General features: G+C 41.8%; 2 protein-coding genes across 2 annotated transcripts; both read right to left on the reverse strand.

The window, feature by feature from the left end:
- Window positions 1-2,718: 2,718 nt before the first annotated feature.
- Window positions 2,719-10,097, reverse strand: LOC136431388 (polycystin-2-like). The gene is made up of 12 exons (XM_066422740.1): window positions 9,923-10,097; window positions 9,567-9,715; window positions 9,262-9,391; window positions 8,890-9,080; window positions 8,386-8,494; window positions 7,878-8,092; window positions 7,568-7,742; window positions 6,857-7,447; window positions 6,396-6,626; window positions 6,168-6,252; window positions 4,730-4,962; window positions 2,719-4,591 (listed from the first exon to the last, which is right to left on the reverse strand). Exons 1-12 carry the CDS (start codon window positions 10,011-10,013, stop codon window positions 3,441-3,443), a joined length of 3,351 nt encoding a protein of 1,116 aa, XP_066278837.1. The 5' UTR covers window positions 10,014-10,097; the 3' UTR covers window positions 2,719-3,440.
- LOC136431390 (polycystin-1-like protein 2) lies at window positions 10,006-14,595 on the reverse strand. Its single transcript, XM_066422741.1, has 7 exons — window positions 14,398-14,595; window positions 14,036-14,266; window positions 12,913-13,414; window positions 12,476-12,618; window positions 11,749-11,982; window positions 11,089-11,340; window positions 10,006-10,101 (listed from the first exon to the last, which is right to left on the reverse strand). The coding sequence occupies exons 1-7, from the start codon at window positions 14,539-14,541 to the stop codon at window positions 10,081-10,083; spliced, it is 1,527 nt and encodes a 508-aa protein (XP_066278838.1). The 5' UTR covers window positions 14,542-14,595; the 3' UTR covers window positions 10,006-10,080.
- Between the last annotated feature and the right edge of the window lie 820 nt (window positions 14,596-15,415).

Raw genomic sequence — 15,415 nt, forward strand, 5'->3', positions numbered from 1 at the left:
CAGAAACCACTTGACTTGATGTTCATCTTTGTCACGGCGTCGTAAACACCAAGAATTCACTAACCCTCTTATGATTTGTATACTGATTCTCTCAAACTTTAGCTTTCCATTGGTACGTAGTTTGATGTTGATTTAAATAGTTGAGTACACGACGTGGAATGCTGAAAATGTTCACTCCGTTATGAAGACGCCGTAACTGGCGCGTTCTACCTGCGCGCGCGGTCGCTCTCCGTGCAATCATGGAACTTCGCGGTCAAAAGTTTAACGGCGTTGTAAGCATGTTAAGTTCATGAATCATCGTGAAAATTCGTGACCTGATTTTTAGAAACCATGGCTTTTATTTCATATATAGCTTATTGTCGACTTGTATATAGGGGAGCGCAGCACTCATATAGAAAATGTCCACTCCGTAATGAAGACGCGGCTCTTCGCGCGTTCTACCCCGTGAGCATGGAGCCAATGAACCTGTCCGTCTTGTTTTTATCGATATCATAAGCACGTAGAGTTCCTGAAACCTTCGCAAACGTGTGCCATGATTTGCAGGAACATAACTAATTTAGCTTTTTGTAGATTTGAATGGTTAATGGCGCAGTAATGTTCGCTCTGTTAAAGACGCGGCTGCTTGTGCGTTGTACATTGGAACGCGGTCCCTCAGGTAATTTCGATAAGGCTGTTCTGTACTACATGTATAACATTATATGAGGCCCTGTCACACTTGTGCGTATATTCAAGTGCGCGTGAGTTCAATTTTGCGGGGAGGAAGTTGTTTTCTACTTTGAACCACCGTAGAGCAGTCTAGTTATCAAACCAAAGAAATCACTTCTTCGGCAGCAAACTTGTAAACCAAAAACTTTCAACGATTAGCTTTGTGATCAACATCATACTCAGTTTGTAATGGGTTTTACGCGTACAGATTTGGATCAACTTTGGTTTTGGTGACTGTGGAAATAATCTGCTGATTTTGAAGACCCTGAGCTGTCACAAAGTGCATAAAGTATTCTATTATATACATGTTTACCTGTTAACCACAGACTTTATGTAGTTTGTTTAGTTTGTGTAATGCCAACTCCACTGTCCGAGAAAGTGACTGGCTCCGCCCTGACCGATGTTGGGCGCGGGCCTCTATAACTCCCCCACAAAACTCATTTAGCTGTACCTGGTAATTCGTACCGTACCCGCTATAAATTCGTGCGGTGCCCGGTGATTTTTGCCGTACCCACTCAAATTTCCTGCCGTACTCGGAACTTTGTGTCGTACCCAGTCCTTTTGTGCCGTGTCCAATTGCGGGCATCGCACTGCCACAGTGTGTAGTCACTAGAAAGTTGTGTATAAAAATCATGTACGGCAACAGTGCACTGTCCCATATACTAGTACCTAATAGATGCTTTGTCAAACTTTCCTGTCTACCTCTCCCGCGGGGTAGCGACCGTTGGGACTAAAGCTACCAACGCTGGACCCCAGGCTACATTGTATATGTACAAATCAATATAACGGGAGAAGAGGGTGAGGAGGGATTGTGTGTGGTTGTGAGGCAACTAAAAGTCCGGGTTTATAGCTGACCCGACTTCAAGTTTTTTTCCCACACAATACTAACCTGGTGCCCCCTACTTTGGACTGACACAAAACATTAGATTCTTTCTGTACAACAGTTGCCGTTTATAAACATGATCGTCTAGAGTATGGTTGCTAGTATACTGACTAGAAATACTGAGCCAGTTAAACAAATCCCTGACGTCAGACCCAAATGTTCGCCAAATTATCAGGAGAAAAACATGTATAATTGAAAGTTTAGAAACTAACATGGCCTCTCGTCCCCGCGCTACTCGTGTCAACGATGTTCGATATTGTGCCGTTTTAGAAAAACCCGGAAGTAGAATCGAATATTCGATGCTTGGCCCTTCGACTATATATATATATATATATATAAAGGGAAACAATGACAAATATGAAACATATATTATAATCAAATTTGTAAAAAAAAGAATCTGGGCATCGTTGAATTGAATACGTAAAACTCACATTTATAACTTGAATATGATATTGATGCTGTATATGTTTTGTTCAATATCATATTCATACGGATCAAAACCTATTGTTGCAACTTTGTCCTTATATATAGCGTTGGCTAGACTACTTAATGATCCACAGTGTGGAGACAAAAACAGCCCACTCGGACCCGACTTAGATAGCACCGTTGTTCTATCTTCTGCCAGGTTATCATCCAACATGGCGCCCGCGCGTGACGTAGCGGTTTTCGAACGTTCTGTGAAAACGAAGAATATGGCCTAGCTTAAGCTTCTTAATGTCGTGTACCGGTTGTGAAATGGTCGTGGCGTGGTTGTCTCGAAAGATAGGAGTGGCCAAGAACAGGGCTGCATGATTGCTTCCAACCTACCGCCACTTTGGTTGGCTAACTGGTGGGAGGCAAGGCCCTAAATGTGTGACAGAACTTTACATACAGGGTCGTCAGAAAGCTGTGATAGCAGCAATAACAGCTGCAGCATCCCCAGGAACCATAGCTATGACTGTCGAATGTTGTTTACTCACGCGCAGTATGAATTTTCTGGGTACATACTGGGATAGATAGGGCTTAATATGTTGCCAGATAAGCCCTGATGTAAATGTTTTACTTGTTTATTTGTTTACTCTTATCCATGTAACAACATGACCAAATGACCAGACTATTATGTCTTTTAAAAATAGATTAAGGCAAAGGAATTAAACTTTGATAATGTTTATTAATTTTCAATTTTTCATTCATTAAAATACACGGATTAATACTCACGGTCGTGCCGTTTTCAAGCCACACGCTTATCTTTACGGCAACAGTATGAAATAAAGCAGTTCAACACAATAAAGCAATGAAATGTCGCACTACACACAAAAAGTTGCACATAATGAATGCCATTAGTCATATCGTATAAGCATACCATTAATTATACATAATATATAAATATTCTGTTTCACGTTATTTTTCACTCGAAACACATCACACGGTTTTTACAATTTTGTAAGACCTCTTATTTAAATATTTTAACATATCATAAAACTCTTAAAATGACACATCAAAATACATTAAACGTGGTATGGATATACTCAACAGCTATAGGCTCTAATAAAATTAGAAAAGATATCAAGGTAGCAAAACCGAACGTTCAAACTGATACGTTTTACAACAGATATCAATAATATAACCACTAAAATTACAATTTTTATGGTAAAGAAATGTCAGCAACTATAATACATCGTTGATCTATCCGGTTGGAAAATCAATATCAAAGTTCTTTAAGAAACAACTCATACACTCTTTGTTTTTTTAAGTCCGCTTGCTACTTTATCCTCAGAACAGTAATGACTGGAGCAATTTCTAACCACTCTTCTACTTTTCTTGCCATTGCGGTTGGTTTCATTTTTTTCACTTCATCAGTCCTCCAGATCTTCTAGATGTTCAGCGTTGCGGCAGCAAGACGGATCCTGTGTTCAGCACTGGGTCGCCGACTGGTGATCCGACGGACATGTGGGAAGGGAGACAGGTGACCGCGCTCGAAGCAGTCCAGGAGATGGGCTCTCATCCTGCTCTCCTCGTACCTGACCTGAGTCACATCCGTCCCCATCGCGATGTCTACAGCCCAAGCTATGGCAAACAGTCCGCAGGTAAACCTGCTACTCTGCAGCTGCACACATGGTACTTTAACAGTCAGTACGTCGGTGTCCATGTTGTTGAGTGGCGCGTAGCACTGGCACAACTGGCGCTCCAACGATACATTTATCTTACTGGGCATACTGTTAAAAACACTGACATGTCCACCTATGGTGGACGAGACCACCCAGTGGAGGATGCCAGCATGGTGAATCTGTAGACCTTCTCCGGAGACCCGTGTATATCCGTACGCGGACGCTCCTACTGCCGTATCTTGTAGTCCTCCAAGTTCTGGATACTGACGGCGGAGTAACATATGTGCGGCATGGATGTGTTTATCTGTCAGCATGTCGTCACTAAGGAGTACAGCCATGTCTTGAACGGTGAGCTTTAGATCGGAGATCCACATGTTTCGTGTAGGTCGTTTTTGACCATGATGTGTGGCAATGGTAAAATTTCGCTTCTCGCGTGGGGCAGCTGCAACCTGAATACACCGGGGCACCTTCTGTACTGTTTGTCTAGTACCACGATTTACCCTCGAAACGATGTCCTCAATTTCCTTGGTCTGCATCCTTACCGTGGTTAATAGTTTATGCTCCTTGTTTTCATGGTGAAGTTTATCTTCTTTCTCATATTCTTGTTCCAGCTTTATAATATCGGCATCAATGTCAAAGTTATTGACGTTGGCGTCAGCTGGTTGCTGAGCGACCTCCATACCTGTGGTGCTGTTTTCATTTTCTTCAACAATCGATGCTAACTTACGTTCTTCGCGGGTGATATGATAAGAAGTGTGACAGTGGCCATACTTCAAGAAGCTTGGTACCATTGCGTTCTTCGGGTGTTTTTCCTGTCTGTTTGAAGGCAGGATGGAGTTGCAGATGTCCAGGCCTTCGTCCAGTTTAACCCGAATGATGCAGATGTTGGTCTTCAGCTCTTCCATCTTCAGAACACCTTCGCAGCAAACATGAAAAATCGGTCTTTTAATGGCAATAATCATAAATATGCATAACTACACCTGTTTGTCATGATGTATAGAGCCTGAAACGAGAGACGCAATGTTACCATATGATGTACTTCTTCTTAATTTACCTGGTTTATCTTCCTTCTTTGGCGGGCTGTGAAACCCGAACATGGCTCCAAAGCTGTTCCACATGTGATCGGCAAGTTCACGGTCATGGTTGACGTCAACGTCAGCGGAAATGGCGTCACAGATGATGGTCATGAGGAAGTTCATCAGGAGGATGAAGATGCAGATCATGAAGGTGGAGAAGAAGATCGGCCCGGTGAGAGGATTGGAATCCAACATGTCTTGGGCGAAGAACCTAAAATCAAAACACTCATTATGAGACAACGTCCTTGATAGTACTACTTGTTGAACCGTAATGGATAGGCCTAGGTAAAAAAATGTTGTGTTTCCTATTATGCACTGACTGTTGGCCTTACAGTGCTTGGGCCAGCCTCCTCAACATTGCACTCAATTCTCATGTGCTTAAACAAGCGCTGCCCGGAGGGGGGTGAACAAAATCTAATAAAAGTACCCCTCGGAATAGAATTACCAATTAGAAAAGTGGCAGGTGAATTATTAAGAATATGCATGTATAATAATCACTAAATACAATAATCTATGTCATTGTCCAGTTGCTTTCTCAAGGTCACAACATTTTAGCAACTTTCTTTGTTTATTCTATAATAATTGTTGCAAAGTTAATAATTTTTTTTAAAATCCCAGCTTAGTAAATGAACTCATTCACCAGTTGTGCAATTTTCAATGTTGCCAACGAAATAAAAATCAACGCTTGCAACACTTCGCCCCATAGAAATACAATTGCGACTCAAACACTGCCCTCTCCCGGTATGTGCCGGTACTGCAGATTACACGTCATTACTCTCACGCATTCTGGCGATATCTAGCGATAGTTGATGAATCCAACATGGCGGCTGAATGTTTACGTTTTTCAACCGAGAGCTGCGCTCTCTTTTCTGACGGAATTTTGCGTTTCAGGGAGAATAAAACAAGTTGACTATGGATGCAAACGAATGAAAAAGTATCGGTAACTTTAATTATTAACTTGTTTGGTTGGGGATAGATTTCTGTGTTTTGATTGAAAATTTATGAAAGAGAGAGAGAGCGTGTGTGTGTGCATGTGTGTGACGTAGACTAGTAGAAGAGTAGAGCTTCCTTGGTCCAAAGTTTCTACTTCGTGCAAATGATTTCCGCCAAATCGAGTTCTCAGGCCCGAACTTTAGGTAGCGTACTAAGCAGCATAGGTTAAGAAATAACTTGCACCAATCAAAATATCGTTGCACTGCACAACTGTGCAAGCAGGTATTTCGCTCAAGTTCAGATGTCAGATCGAAAATTTTGATGTCCCTTCCCAGCGGCCGACACCCCCCCCCCCCCCAAAGGCTAGGGTCGGGGGGTTGTTGCTAGGGTCGGTCGGTTAACCGGAAACACAACATTTTTTTCCTAGGCCACACCACATGTTTCATAGATAAAGATCATTACACACTACTTAGTAGAACTAACCTGCCGAGCATCATTTCGAAGAGTGCGAACGCTGTGTGGTACAGGTCTGTGTAAGATTCCATTTCGCTTCCGAATATAAGAAATCCTGAAAGTATTGTAGGGCAAATAAGGCGTCAACATTGAGCAAAGTGATAGGTAATATAAGGCACCAAAATCGAGTAATTTAATTAAGACATGCATTAACAGCAAAGTTCCAAAGAAAATACGTCATGATTTTAGAATACTTACCTGAACTGATAAAGGCCATGAAGGCCACGGCAGCAACAGCTACGAACGACATGAGCTCCTCCTTCATAATACCGGGAAGGGCAAGGAGTTTACCGATTGTTTGACTGAATCGGACCATGCGAAGTAAGGAAATGGTGTTGATGAAGACAACAAGACCCAATAGGTGCTTAAAGCAAGCATCCCAGTACGTCGCAGTTTGCAGGTCAATAAAGCGTTCAAATCCCAGCTCACCTAGTAGATTAGATAAACGTTTGGCATCAGAGGGGTAATTTTATTAAAGTCAACTATCAAGTGGAATTCAAATTATCGAATGTAATGGCTCGTGTGAACGTGCCATATTCTTCCAATAATTTCATTTTACTAAGCTTGTCTTCAATGCATGATAAAGGGTGATTGAGGAAATCAATCATACAAAACAATAATCTGTTTATCAAATTATACACGCAACAAGTTGGACGTACCTTTACTTATGGTAAGCATTCCGAGTGTTTCAGATGCCACAAGGTATCGCTTGATGAAGACAGAGATTGTTGTGGCTGTACCGATAAGGCTAACGCACACAAGGGCGTTCCATTTAGATGTGAAATATTTCCATCCCGTGTTTTTGATTGCTTTTATTTCCCTAAAAACAATTACTGTGAGGACGAGTGTGAAGAGAATGTGTATAAACAAGTCCACATAGTCAGTATCACTTTCGTATTGAAACAGTTTAAACGACGTGATGCTTGCTGTTGGCACGAGATGTCCTACTCCGGAACGCTCTATGATCATGTTCACGACGCTGAAAAGCTTCAGGCTGGGGTTGTAGAAGTTCAGTACGATTGCCACGGATTTTGTGTACTTGTCGATAAAATTGTTGTCTTTCAAGACACCAAAGAATGACACCGCGGAGTCATGACCCAAAGGCACGTCAAACGAGTGGTGATTCCTGCAGTCGAACGTGTTTGGATGAGTTAATATCTCCTGAACCTCGAATCGCCAACAGGCACCAGACACGTTCCCCCAAAAAAAACTCCAGCCGAGGCCATCAATAGATCTTCTCGCCACGGAACCTGCAGCGATGAGCATAATATATTATTGATATGTACCAGAATTTTCAGTGAATATTAGACTTGTTACAACATGTAGAAAAATAAATACGTAGAAGAGCATGTTAACTACTCAAGACGTACCTGAAAGTTGTCTAACTTGTGTCAGACGTGGAGGACCGAGGCGGAAGGATCCCGTGTTGTGCGCAAACTGTCGGTCTAAGTACCTCATGGCCCTTCCGTTGTACCAGGTAGCTGGGTAAAGAGTCGGCAGAAGGACGTCCTCAATCCACGCGTAAAACTGGTCTGGTGTTTTGATCTGTTGGTACAATTTGATTGTCGAAATCATTATCAATTCATCATTATCAGGCTGTACGTGAAATTGTAAGTGGTTGCATTTTGGTAGATAAATACTTTTCTTAAACAAACTAGCAGTAGTAGATCCTTTACTTACCGCATCATATTCTTGCAGAATGTTGTTCGACAATGACTGTGTCTCATGAAAGGCAAGTTGGTCTTTGTCCGCCTGGGCGATGTAGAAGAGGAGGACCACGAAGATAAAAAGCAGAAGAAACTCCTTCAGTACCGAGGCTGACTTCTTACTCAGCTCATTCTTCTTCCTAGCGGATTGGCGATCAGGCTTGGCAGGTGGATAAATCTTCTTTGGTGCTGTGAATTTAAAGACATGATTAGAGAATAAACATGACATTGTAAAGTAAAGATTAAGTATATTCCATATATATTTCACTTGATAAAAGGTTCTTCTGAAATATTTCCAAAACTAAATCAAAATCAAGCTTGTAGAAACATGATGAAACATGATGAATCATAATGACTACAATCATGGGTGCCTTATCTTTGCTATATTATCACATGTAAAGTTTTGTTATTGGCTGTGGAAGACAAAGAAAAGATCTAAAAAAGGAGATGTAGTAATCATACTGAAGTGTCTGACGTCTAACCTGTTGAGTTCCACAGGCTCAGCTGCAGGTCTTCTTTCTGAATAGTCGGTGGCTTGGCGAGGAACGGGAGGCTGAAGATGGCAGCCAAGGCCACAGCAAGCACGAATATCTGTGTGGAATATAGATAAAAATATCTAGCACTAGACCACGATGCTCTTTACATTCATTTTCTTATTATCTTTTTTACAAATGATGATCTTTGTTTCTTATCGTAGTATTAAACTAGAATATGTTCAACTTTTCTTTCTTTCTGGATTCATTGCTATTGTAACCATCACAGTACACTTTACCCACACAAAAATTCAACTGTCATTTTCGCTCAACCCACAAAATTATTAGTCTTTTTCCATAAGTTCCTGACAATTTACAACCGCGTGCTCTGTACCATGAGAGTACCGATTGCCTGTAGCTAATGCCATCCTATATTGTAGGGAAAGGCTGAATCATTGTAAACACAAACCTAAAACGTGGGCGCACTTTATTATCATTACAAAGACACGTAACCTGAAGAGTGTCCACCACACAGCTGGACCCCATGAAGGACAGGATGAAGGCCTTCATCCAGGAGTCACTCTTCTCCTTCCCCCAGTCCATACTGTACAGGAGGACGAAGAACGCAGAGCTGGTGGACACCAGAAACACAGTCACCCACGCCACGTACTTGGCCAAGCGGAAGAGAGTTCTTCGGAAATATCCTGAGGTTCAACATGAATGGTTTGATGACAAAGTGATGGATGTAATACTAAAATGTTGCCACTAGGCTATATTAGAATGGCAAAAAGCGGCACATACTAAGTATTTCTATCAAGATTCCCAGGCATAGACGATGTGCAGGCGATTCCTATATCAATAGTTTTCTTATCACCGCTTCCATACCTTGCTTTGACGAGCGGATCGACATCCCTGGAGTGTTAACGGACAGTGGCGCCTCCATGCGGAATAGTTGCAAGAGCATCAGATTCACGGGGAGTACGGTTAGCGCAGTCATGAGACTGATGTACAGCTCCTGTTAAAACGTAATCAACATCAAGGGTTTGCAAAAATAAGCACTTTAAACGCTATTGTTAAGATGACTCTATCAAAGATCATTATTGAGGATGTTTCTCAGTAAGAATAACATATGATACAGCTAGATTATATAATTAACTAGATGCAAAAAGTACCTAAAAGATCAACATTACCTCTGTGGTGAAACGAACGAACCCCAGGCTCAAAACTCTAGTGTCAGCAGTTGTGTTGTCTGCCCTGTACCACATGGCGCTGGCCAGCATCATGGTGTTCAGTAGAGTTAAGCAGCAGGACAGACGCTGGGCCTTGGTGAAGCTGAAACCTACTCCGAACAAGGACATACATAAGAAAGGTAAGGCACACTTAATAAACTTTTTGTGAATCATATTAGAATTGTTGTAAAGATTAAATTATTACGAATACGACAGCATTGTTGGTGATGCATTTTCATTCGCCTTGATCATTTCTATCAATCATTATAAATTCTGCTTAAACATATCTATTAAAGTATATTTCCAAATGTACTTACCCGGCGCTGCTACAAGAGCAGATACCCACAGCTGTTTATCGTAGAACACATCTCTGCTCGCCTCGTTGAAGGCATTGGTGAATGACGTCATCTCCTCCTCGGTGCTTGCACGAACCACCTTCTGCACTTCACCGTCCCCCTTTCCTGACGATAACCAGTCATTGCAGGTGAAGTAAGACCTGAACAGTAACCATGATTGATTATCGTTTCTATATAATCTGTGATATCATGATGTGTCCTACATCATGCTGCATTTTCCTTCCTAGACAGAATCACAGAAGTAGCTGATAAAATAGATATGCGAGTTGGTCTTCATTCATAAAGCAACTTTATCCAGTCAATTTCACACACGTTCCTGTCCTCATTGAAGGGGGAGAGTTGTTAGTTTTCATACAAGCAAAATCTTGCAAGGCAGATCACATTGTCCCAAACCCAACATGCCAACATGATCATGCCAATATAGGATGAAAGACGACCTTGAGGATTGGTTGTACTGGAGCAAAGACCTTGGGAAACTGGCAGAATAATTTAAATAAAGATATCGGTCTGTATATGTCTTTTGCATCTTACACCGTATCCTTTTTTATATCTCTGACGATAAAACTTCCGAGGAACCACGATGACGTGTCGCCTTCCCCAGAGTTATCATGCCAGATGTGCAACGTCATCACTTCTCCTAGTGACTCTCGTACAGGCATGACAAAATGCAAAGTACTTCCTCGCACCAAAGCCTGCAGTTACCAATGATAAATAACAATCATATTACGTTTACTCTACTGTCACCGACATCATTTGAATTCTTTTTGTTTCAATTGACGATGATGAAATGTATACAAAGACAATATGGCTCCCAGTGAGAACTTTATATCAGGTACCCCTTTCAAAAGTTAATTTTATTGCTGGCCAGCCATAAAAACAAATGATGAGTCTTGGTTAGGAATATTGTTGAGAAATATTCTTGAACATCAGCATTTTGCACTTCAACATGCGATCATCATTAGTGAATGGATGCTGATGACATTTTTTAACTTGCAGAAATTTTTATATTTCTAACCAAAATAAACGTCGTTGACCTATGAGCCTAGCAAAAAATATCTAAAATAAATAGAAATGTATTCTGGTTTGTAGAAAGTTGTGAATAATAAGAACATAGCTATAACACCGACCTCCCTTTCTGGGTTCAGCATCTTGATTGGAGATGTGCCCTCTGACCCAAAGAGTCGGAAGCCGATACGTGACGTGGTCCCTGCCCCGAACATGGACCCGGTGGTGACCGTGATTTGATAGACGTGAGGTGCAGGCATCCTGTCAGGAGGGAGCAGACTCACTTTGTCCAGAGTCTTCCTTTGGTTGTTCTCTCCTCCACTCTCTCCAGAAATGGGGCTTATCCGGGAGGTGAAGCGACGACGAAGAGTCATCTGAGGATGTAAGAAAACTTTAAGCCCTGAGTTCAATCATCTAAGTTTATTTGGTTTTATTGAATGAATGAATGAATGAATGACTGAATGAATGAAATACCTTTATTGTGCATTCATGCCCCGAGGGGCTAGGTATCTTTATTAATACCACTAAGTAAGAAAGATTGACATTGATCATATTACCTAAAGAGTCAACAAAATATACAATTAAATGAATTGCTACGTAACTGTTATGAATACAGAACAACCAGTTCCTCATTGCCAATTGATGCATTTGCCCGGTAAATTTTAGATTCCGGATATTTCTTACAAGTTAATGGTAAGATGACGGGTGACACGAAAAAGCATGACTACCGTTGGATCATGGAAGATTGCTGAAGATCTATAATGGACCAACTTTAAACTTACCCATACATGATGAAAGTCCACGCACAAGAAAAGCATGATTAGGATGTACAGAATGTACTCCGACACCACGATGGAGAACACTACGGAGTTTTCTCTCAGATTGCGGAAGTTCTTGAACGCATTGATGAAGTTGATGGAGTTGGGAAGCAGAAGAGTCATGGTCCCAACAGAGACCTTCCTCTCCGTCATGTGACAGCGGCAGCTGATGGTCCCATGGTCAAGATCAATGTCAGCCTGTCGTTGAGTTAAGGTTACATGATAAATAGAAATGGGGTAGAAATCTGTGTTATGTATCTGACCAGTGCAGAAACAGTCATTTCAACCTCCAGTGTTTTTGTTCCTACATTATAATAGTGTTTCCTGCTTTTGCTTCTTTCTAATTTGTCTTTCAGATTGCTCCCAGAAGTCGCTCCATTTTTTTCTGTTATTGCAATGATGCAGTCTTCATATGTAGACTCTTGCAACATGCAATGAAAGCCTCTGATGAAACATGATTATTATCATACTAAAGCAAGCCAAGTGCAAACAGGCACAAAGGGTAACGACTACGTTTGCCTTAGCTTGCTGTAGCAGTATTTTGCCGTCTTTGTTAGACGCCTGGCAACAACTGACCAAGAGAGTGTCTACTTTGCAAACAACCCCCCCCCCCCCGCCGACCAAGTCAGGTCGAGAGACAATGTAGGTCTAATTAGGTAGGTAGTAGATAATAGCTATGAAATTTTCTTACGTCACAGCCCTCCAGCTTCCATTGTTCCTCACTATCCTTCCAAGACGAGCAACCTACAGCTGACATAGACAGTGTGTAGTCATCCTTGCCTAGGATCTGCACGGTAGGCTGATGTTGATGACCATAGGAAGAGCCAACCGATCCTGGAAATAATAAGATAATAATAACTTTATTGCACAACAATTGTACAAGGTACAAAGTATGGAATCAACTGGTACATAGATACAGTTCTATTAGGCTAATCAATCTATCTAATACAATATGGTGTGGTAGTATGAGATGACAATGGGATTTTACAATCATGGGAGAAGTTTCTAACGTCTAGACATTCTTTAATATATTTCCAATGTATATTCAAATCGTCACCATTGCTACAACTTTAACTAACAATTGTATATAACAACATAGATAAAGTATGATTCGTGGAGAAAACGCACCTAACTTCTCTACTCCAACATACAGAATCCGTCCGCCATGGTTAGTCGTGTCGAGGATGAAGGATGCTGACAAATTTGTCCCACTGAGCCAGGCCTCATACCCGTCTTCCTTGATAACTCTTTTCTCGTCATACCTTTCTTCCGTCGGAGGAGATCCGTACGAGATGTAGACGTGAAATGTCGCTTCTACATCCCACCAGTTCATACGGATAACAGGAATTACGTTATTGTGTTGGACATTGAAGGCGTGGTATGCCATAGTCGTGCCGTTTGTGTTATCTTCCGCCTTGCTCGGCCTTTCTGTCGTTACATGTGATGGCCGAAAGGCTAGCTCTCCGCTCTCTTGGGATGGTACAAATGCCATATCCAGCTTTACCTCTTGTTCTTTGCTAAGGTTTCCTGAGTTCTTTGAATTGATGGTCAGAAACGCCACTGAAGACGTGACGTTTTGTCCTCCTGTCGCTTTACTCCAGGAATATGGGTTTTTCTTGAAAACTGACATCTGAAACACATAATTCAAAAATATATTGTTAAGTATCTAAGCAATGTTAGGTCACCTATCCCAAGATTCAAAGTGGCGCTTGATCATTTGTTGAACTGTAAGCGATCTATCTTTAATATCACTTTATTTTCAACCTTTTTATCAACATACTTGAATAATAAATGGATTAAGTGTGGCAATTAAAAAATTATTGCCATGGCAAAGATGTCTGGGTTGATCTTAATTCATTGTAACAGTGTAAGGAAAGCACCGACGAAGCACTCTTAGTTCTGTCATGATATCTGTTCAAAAAGCACTTACAAATCAGTAAGGTGTCTGCCAAGCGGATATAGAAAGGCACAATAACTCAAGGAGTTCCAAGCAGAAACAGAAAGGTAGGAGTACAACCCCGGTTTAGTGTCCTTTCTCTGCAATTTTTTGATAGGGGAAGTGAGAATCTAGGCCAGAAGTTTAGAAACTCGGTTTGTTGGGGCTCCTAGGATCGGTTTGTTTGCACGGACGGATTGCAGACATCCCTGTGTAATTCTGGGAATTCTAGTGAAACGGGCATAAAATATACTTTTAAGCTCGCTCCTGAAGCTTCGCTAAAAAGACATTGTGACCTTATGGAGTCCTTCTCACCTTGACATCCAGCATGTCGCGTGTCTTAGACTCAGGTGTAGGTGGGATATTTGCCACAATATCCCCTGAGTCGAGGTGAAGCTCTTCGTCAGAGGGAAACCTCGCCACATCGACAGCGACGCTTTCTGTTTTAAAGCCTGAGTGATACTCTACATCCTCGGGCTGCAACGCCAGCAGTGTTTCAGCAACCTGGTCCAAAGATGCCACTATAGACTGCGACGCCTTTTGTTGCTAAATCAAGTAGAAAATCATCAGACTTTAAATGTGAGTTTCAGGAATCACTTTAGTTAGAATGTTGAGAGAGTGTTGCTTTGTCATATCACCAAAAACAATGCTTATTATCAAATGGGATAAATAATTACCATGTCTTCTCTCTCATTCTGCTTGTCTCTTAACATCTTTAGCTGCTGCTTGGGGGAAAGGTCCGTGGAACTCGTGTCGATAAAGTCACTTTCAGACAGGTTGTCTGAGTAACTTGCAGTCTGCATTTCCTGTTCCGGTAACATGTCAAGTACAATTGACGCCGTCTGCACCAAGGCTGAAACCGACAAAAAGGCATCTGACTGATAGCCTGCTGACAATGGATACAATGATAAGGTAGGGTAGGGTAGGGTAAGGTAGGGAGGGGTGGGTAGGGTTGGGTAGGGTAGGGTAGGGTAGGGTAGGGTAGGGTAGGGTAGGGTAGGGTAGGGTAGGGTAGGGTAGGGTAGGGTACGGTGCGGTAGGGTACTGTAGGACTGGTTAGGTTAGGGTAAAGTAGGTTAGGGTAAAGTAGGTTAGGGTAGGTTAGGGTAGGGTAGGGTAGGGTAGGGTAGGGTAGGGTAGGGTAGGGTAGGGTAGGGTAGGGTAGGGTAGGGTAGGGGATATAGGGTAAAGCTATGGTATAGGGTAAGGTGGAGTGTGCTGTTTTACTTAAGTAAAGTGTTTGTTCAGAAATGTAAAGTAGAATATGGTGACATTGTCGTTGTTTTGATATTTGCTTCAGGCATGCAGGCAATCTGTCTTGGTGTACAAGAGGATTATCAATTCTGTAAATTTAAAAGAATGTCGGCGTAAATAATTCCCACCATTGGCTATGGCCTCCGTGTTATCTGTTGATGCACCTTGTGATCCTCTAGCGACAGACGCAAGCTTCTCTATGATCCCTGAAGTGGTTTGCTGTCCAGAAAAGACACCACACAAGTTAAAATGTTTATTCTGTAACCTGACGACCAATTATTCAAAACTAACGTTTCACGATGTAAAAGCCGGTATATTCCACTTTATGAACAGCCGATTGTTATAGGCGAACTAGGATCTAGCTTACCAACACTGAAAGCGGCATTACTGATTCATCATTGGGCTTGATGATTTGTTTGATTGTGGACGTCACGGCAAGAA

This window comes from Branchiostoma lanceolatum, chromosome 3 (genome assembly GCF_035083965.1).
Source record: "Branchiostoma lanceolatum isolate klBraLanc5 chromosome 3, klBraLanc5.hap2, whole genome shotgun sequence".
Taxonomy (NCBI): domain Eukaryota; kingdom Metazoa; phylum Chordata; class Leptocardii; order Amphioxiformes; family Branchiostomatidae; genus Branchiostoma; species Branchiostoma lanceolatum.

What these genes read in the sequence shown, in the direction of transcription:
- LOC136431388 (XM_066422740.1), bottom strand. Translation starts at nt 10,013, where the DNA reads ATGACGTCATTCACCAATGCCTTCAACGAGGCGAGCAGAGATGTGTTC. An exon ending in TCGTTCGTTTCACCACAGAG is followed by an intron (nt 9,392 to 9,566) that starts GTAATGTTGATC and finishes ACGTTTTAACAG; the next exon opens with GAGCTGTACATCAGTCTCAT. An exon ending in AAAGAAGGAAGATAAACCAG is followed by an intron (nt 4,592 to 4,729) that starts GTAAATTAAGAA and finishes TTTGCTGCGAAG; the next exon opens with GTGTTCTGAAGATGGAAGAG.
- LOC136431390 (XM_066422741.1), bottom strand. Translation starts at nt 14,541, where the DNA reads ATGTTACCGGAACAGGAAATGCAGACTGCAAGTTACTCAGACAACCTG. An exon ending in GCGACATGCTGGATGTCAAG is followed by an intron (nt 13,415 to 14,035) that starts GTGAGAAGGACT and finishes TATGTGTTTCAG; the next exon opens with ATGTCAGTTTTCAAGAAAAA. An exon ending in TGGACTTTCATCATGTATGG is followed by an intron (nt 11,341 to 11,748) that starts GTAAGTTTAAAG and finishes TTACATCCTCAG; the next exon opens with ATGACTCTTCGTCGTCGCTT.